The sequence below is a fragment of the Mustela nigripes genome, chromosome 5 (genome assembly GCF_022355385.1).
Source record: "Mustela nigripes isolate SB6536 chromosome 5, MUSNIG.SB6536, whole genome shotgun sequence".
Taxonomy (NCBI): Eukaryota; Metazoa; Chordata; class Mammalia; order Carnivora; family Mustelidae; genus Mustela; species Mustela nigripes.
The window spans coordinates 80826913-80832912 of NC_081561.1; the positions used below are offsets into that span (position 1 = coordinate 80826913).

The window sequence follows — 6000 nt, forward strand, 5'->3', positions numbered from 1 at the left end:
AGAAAATTAAAACAAGATTTTAAAAAAATGAATGTATGCCATGATGTGAGCCATGTCTGAGTAGCAAGTCTTACCACCAGAGGTTCAAATGCAAACAGTTCTCATTTTCCTACCAAGAATACACCATGAAAAGATAATAGACTACTGAATACCAGCTCTTTAAGGATCATACACTTTGTCTTTTTCATGTATACATTTTCTAGTGACTGTTCTTTGTTACTAAGTTTTACTGCTCCTTTCCTCACTTTTGTTAGAGTATCTCTGTAGAGACGCCTGGGTGGCTCCCTCAGTTGTGTCTGCCTTTGGCTCAGGTCATGATCAAAGTGTCCTGGGATCGAATCCCAATCTGGCTCCTTGTTTAGTGGGGAGTCTGCTTCTCCTCCCGCCTGCCTTTCCCCCCACTTGTGCACACACACTCTCTCTATCTGACAAATAAATAAAATCTTAAAAAAAGAATACATTTGTATCTTTATTATAGTATCCTTATTGTAGCATCTTTGTTTCTTTACTATAGTATCTTTAACCAAAATATCTTTGTATCAATGCTTTAGCTAGTTGCTTTGTTGAGTAAATTAATGTAATTTATATCCCTTACAATCCCTACCGGAGCTGTTCTCACATGCACCAAATAAATCAGAATAGGATGAAAATGGTTTTATGGAAGGTAACAGGGTGGAGATTATTTTAAAGACACCTCACATTGTGCTGTCATCAGTTTGAATTCTTACTACCAGTTCTGCACTGGAAGAATGCAAACTGAGGGGCGCCTGGGTGGCTCAGTGGGTTAAGCCTCTTCCTTCAGGTCATGATCTCAGGGTCTTGGGATCGAGCTCCACATCAGGCTCTCTGCTCCTCTGGGAGCCTGCTTTTTCCTCTCTCTCCGCCTGCCTCTCTGCCTACTTGTGATCTCTCTCTCTGTCAAATAAATAAATAAAATCTTTAAAAAAAAATGTTCCAGGGGCACCTGGGTGGCTCAGTGGTTTTAAAGCCTGTGCCTTCGGCTCAGGTCATGACTGCAGGGTCCTGGGATCAAGCCCTGCTTCGGGCTCTCTGCTCAGCGGGGAGTCTGCTTCCTCCTCTCTCTCTCTCTCTCTCTCTCTCTGCCTGTCTCTCTGCCTACTTGTGACCTCTGTCTGCCAAATAAATAAATAAATAAATAGAATCTTAAAAAAAAAAAAAAAGAAATCTTCTAATAAAAAAATAAAATAAAATAAAAGAATGCAAATTGAAACAAATGGAAACCAGAATATACAAACAACAAATGAGGACATTTCTCTGTCTCCCTTTCTGGAAAAACCCTAACAGCAACATCAAAGTAATGTAAAAAAGAAAGCGTCAAAACCCCTCGGCTGAATGTGGTAACAACGCAGTACTCACCTGAGAAAGACCTCCCCAGAACTGTCTGAAGGCCCCCAGACAGCTAATTAGTTTTGTCTTTTCATCTTCGGGGGTGTCCATAAACATTCTAAAAAACAAAAATCACAGTATTTGCCACTAGTTCTAAAAGGGTCATTCCACATAACCAAAATAGCTCATGGACCTGAGCTACCTCCAAGACAAAGCTTGGGAAAATCTGACCAAGACACACTTCCACTTACTGTGCCACGCACAGACAACTCACCCAGGAAAAGCCTCTTCTATAATTTCCGTTTTCTGTAAAAAAAAAACAAACACAAAAACAAAAAGTCAGCGATGTTAAAAACAGAAAGAAAAGAAAAACAAAACAAAACAAAACAGGGACCTCCCTGAGGAAGCTATCACAATGTAATAATACAGGGCAGGCCACCTCAACCGCCGACCCGCACAAAATATCACTTCCGGCCTGGCCTGTCACGAAGGGCGCTGTGGACTTGAAAGGCGACTTTGAATTTGACAGCATTTTGGGACTCGCTAACCCCCGGCAGGCACACTAGGTGTTACGACAAAGGAAAGGTAGGAGAGGGGTCGGCGGGGGGGGGGGGGGTCGAGCTCCCGGGGTCTCCCCCCGGCAGCCACCGCCCCGCATCCCCGGCGACTCCACTCACCACCACATCCTCAAAAATGCTCTGCAGTTGCGTCTCCATCTGTACCATGGCCCCTGCCGGCCCTGGACGCCCGGCGCGCGGCCCGGGTGAGGCCCGAGCTCCGGGAATTGACCGGCAGGGGGGCGGAGACGCCCGCAGGAAACCTCCGCTGGCGGGGGTGGCTTTTTCTCTCAAGCGTCCCGCGGAAGAGGATTCCCCCGCCCCGTCCCAGCTAGCCGCCGGCGCCCACACGGAAGCCGGAAAGCGTCTGGTGCGCGCAGATAATGAAACCTGAAGAAACCAGGATTCAGCCCCTTGGTTCTGCCGGGGAAGGACGGCCCGCCGAGTCAGACGAGAGCGCCCCCAAGTGGAGCCTTGAGCCTACGTCACGCTTAGGCATCGTCGGCTGCAGGCCGCCACCTCCCGGCTGGAGCGGGAGTTGCTTCCTGCCCTGGACTAATACTTTTGCCTGCCGGGAAGGAAAGAAGCTTGGAACCCAGAGAATCGCAGGCAGGGACAAGAGCTCCCTCCTGCAACCTAGGTCAACCTGGTTGGTGTCTATGAGCTGCTGACTTTCCGGAGCCAGGAGTTGAAACCACGATTTCCTTGACGACAGGAACCATATCTTCTCAAGTATGCCTTGCACAGTGCCTGACACATAGCAGGCTTTTAATAAAGGCTAAAAAGAAAAAAAGAACGCATTATTACTGATTTTTAATTAATCAAACAATAATGTCTACAGTTTCTAGTTATAATCATCTAAAATAATATTTATCAATTACTGAATACCTAGAGCATCTTTGGTGGAGGTAGGGGTAGAGAATGATTGGCAGATGGGAAGGCTGATCCATTGGTGGGTCAGATCAATGGCCGAGTGCATCGCGGGAGAGTGCCCCCCACCGCCGCGATCTTCTAAGCATCGGTTTGACCTATTTCTGGAAGCCTGCCCTCCTCGTTCAACTTGATTTAGGGTTTCTTTCTAATCCTCATAAAACTCCTTAATGCATTAGTAGTGGAGTTCTCCATGTATGAAATATATGTTCACCCTTTGCTCAGTGCTGGACACAATGTTAGGTACTTAATGAACTGTATTGGCAGGAATCAATTTTGTAGAATGTTCCAGCCAGAAGAATGACAGAGCCAGAATTATTAAAATCTAAGTAGCCTAACAATCTAGGGTTCTTTCTTTCTTTTTTTCTTTCTTTCTTTTTTGTATGTTAAACACATTATTTTATTTTGGACTATCTTTAATCAGATAACACTTCTAAGAGTTTTCAGTTACTGTCGGCAGATTTCCATGCCTCAATGCTGTTTCCAAATCAGTATGTTCTCAGGAAACACTAGCAAACCTTAATATTAGCCAGGGCTTGTATAGTTAAGAAGGTACAGTGGTCAGGAAAGAATTATATCTTTTTTCATAACCAAATATAATTTAATTTTTATATCATGTTTGCTGATGCTTCATCCGTTGAATAAAAATTGACCACCTAGTCCCAGATCTTGATGTGTTTTCCCCCAATAATCATTTTTTCAATTGATGTATAATCCATAAACAAGGAAATAACCTAACTTTTACATGTTCAGCTCCCGTGAATCTTGATAAGTATTTACACTGGCTTAACTGCCCCTTCAATTGAGATATGAGGCAGTTTCATCACACCAGGAACTTCCTGGTGTAACTTTGCAGCCAATCTCCCTTCCAGAGGCAAACACCGTTTTAATTCCTGTAACCACTAATTAATTTGCATGTTTTTGAAGTTTATATAACTGGAATCATGCAGTCTGTACTCTTTTGTGTCTAGCTTCTTTCACACAACTGCATATTTGGAGACCCATCCACATGTATCATTCTACTTTATGAGTATACTAGAGGTTGCTTATCAATTCACCTGTTGGTGGACATTTACATTATTCTCAGTTTTTGAATAATGTGAATAAAGTTGCCATGAGGTGCAGCCACTGTGGAAAACAGCATGGAGTTTCCTCAGAAAGTTGAAAATAGATCTACCCTATGACCCAGCAATTGCACTACTGGGTATTTACCCTAAAGATACAAACGTAGTGATCCAAAGGGGCACATGCACCCAAATGTTTATAGCAGCAATGTCCACAATAGCCAAACTATGGAAAGAACCTAGATGTCCACCAACAGATGAATGGATAAAGAAGAAGTGGTATATATATACAATGGAATACTATGCAGCCATCAAGAGAAATGAAATCTTGCCATTTGCGATGACATTGATGGAACTAGAGGGTATTATACTTAGTGAAATAAGTCAATCAGAGAAGGACAACTATCATATGATCTTCCTGATATGAGGAAGTGGAGATGCAATGTGGAGGGTTTGGGGGATAGGAGAAGAATAAATGAAACAAGATGGGATCAGGAGGGGGACAAACCACGAGAGACTCTTAATCTCACAAAACAAACTGAGGGGGGTAGGGAGAGGATGGTGGAGTTATGGACATTGGGTAGGGTATGTGCTATGGTGAGTGCTGTGAAGTATATAAACCTGGCAATTCACAGACCTGTACCCCTGGGGCTAATAACACATTATATGTTTATAAAAAATTATTAAAAAAATAAAGTTGCCATGAACACTCTTGAACAAGTCTTCCTACAGACATATGTTATCTTTTCTGTTGGGTAAATGCCTAGGAGCAGAATTTCGGGGTCATGTGGTAAGTATATGTTTAACTTTATAAACTTTATAACTTTACCATTTTATACATTTTATACTACAAATGTGTGAGAGTTCCAATTATTATACTAATATCATATTGTCTCAATTGCTATAGCTTAATAGCAAGTCTTACAGTAGGGTAGCCTAAGTTCTCCAATTTTAATAGTTTTTTCAAGCTTATTTTGGTTATCCTAAGCCCTTTGCATTTCCATATAATTTTGGAATCAGCTTGTCTATTTGACAAAAAAGCAATACTGGGATTTTTATTGGGATTAAATTGAATCTATAGAGTAATTTGGGGATAATTGTTACATAAACAATATTGAGTCTTTTAGTCCACAAACATGGTAGATCTCTCCATTTAAGTATGTCTTCTTTTATTTCTTAGCAGTATTTGATGATCGCAGCCCTAAGTGAGAGAGTGGTTTTGTTAATTCTATATGCCATAATCAAGAATTGGTCCATTCTGTTAAAATAGTCTTCTAAATCCTTACCTTGAGATTTCTATAAAATGGGACATAATTCCCTCCGCAGAAAATGTCAAGCCACTAAGTGTTCACTAGAAGGAAGGAAAAAAAAGGAAAGGACTGGTTGGAGATCTGCTTGAATGTGTAAACATATCAACTGTGTTAGCTTTCCTCAAAAATGACGAAACCTTCAGCAGGAAGAATAATTACCTGGAGCAACTTAAAGAGAGTGGGCAAAAAGACGAACATGTAATTGCACCCAAGCCAGTGTGCTAATGATCAAACCAGTGCAGCTGAACTGGTTCCAGGTGGAGGCTTAGTGCTGGGAACAGGAACTAAGTCAGAAGTTGAGGAAATAAGTAAAGGCATAAATGGAGGTAGAGGTGACCAGCAAGAATGGAACAAACTGAGAACACCTAGGACATCTCTGTGGAAAAGGCTGGTACATTCAGATTTTTGTGAGTGCTGGACTCAAGACAAAGACTTGAATCAGCCTGGGGAGTGAGGCCAGGGCAGGCATCATTCCGAATTGAAGGACCCTAAAAGCCTAGGTGGGTAGGCTGAGTCAGCAGCTAATGATAAGTTTGTTTGGGGTTTGTAAATAGTGGAGTGAGCTATAAAAAAGACAAAAGAAAAAGAAAAAAGAAAGGCAAAGAGAAAAAAGAAACTTAAAAAACAAGCACATGGTTTAGAAGAAATACTAGGCTAGATTTGAGGGTCCAAGGGTCTACCTACCTCCCTCAGGAATAGGATATGGCAAATGTAATGGGGAGCTGGGAACCCTAGATTTCCTGGGTGGAGACGAAACAGCTTAGGGTCTTTGGAGGATGGGAGTAGAGAGGA

At 42.2% G+C, this 6000-nt stretch overlaps 1 protein-coding gene across 2 annotated transcripts in view; it reads right to left on the reverse strand.

Annotated features, from left to right (window-relative positions):
- MED23 (mediator complex subunit 23) overlaps window positions 1–2608 on the reverse strand; it is a 44803-nt gene extending 42195 nt beyond the window's left edge. For both annotated transcript variants that reach the window (XM_059400737.1, XM_059400736.1), the window contains exons 1-3: window positions 2025–2608; window positions 1622–1653; window positions 1378–1465 (exon numbers count right to left, since the gene is read on the reverse strand). In XM_059400737.1, the coding sequence (XP_059256720.1) occupies window positions 1378–1465; window positions 1622–1653; window positions 2025–2072 (168 nt within the window). In that variant the 5' untranslated portion in view covers window positions 2073–2608. The remainder of the gene's footprint in view (window positions 1–1377; window positions 1466–1621; window positions 1654–2024) is intronic.
- Window positions 2609–6000: the final 3392 nt, after the last annotated feature.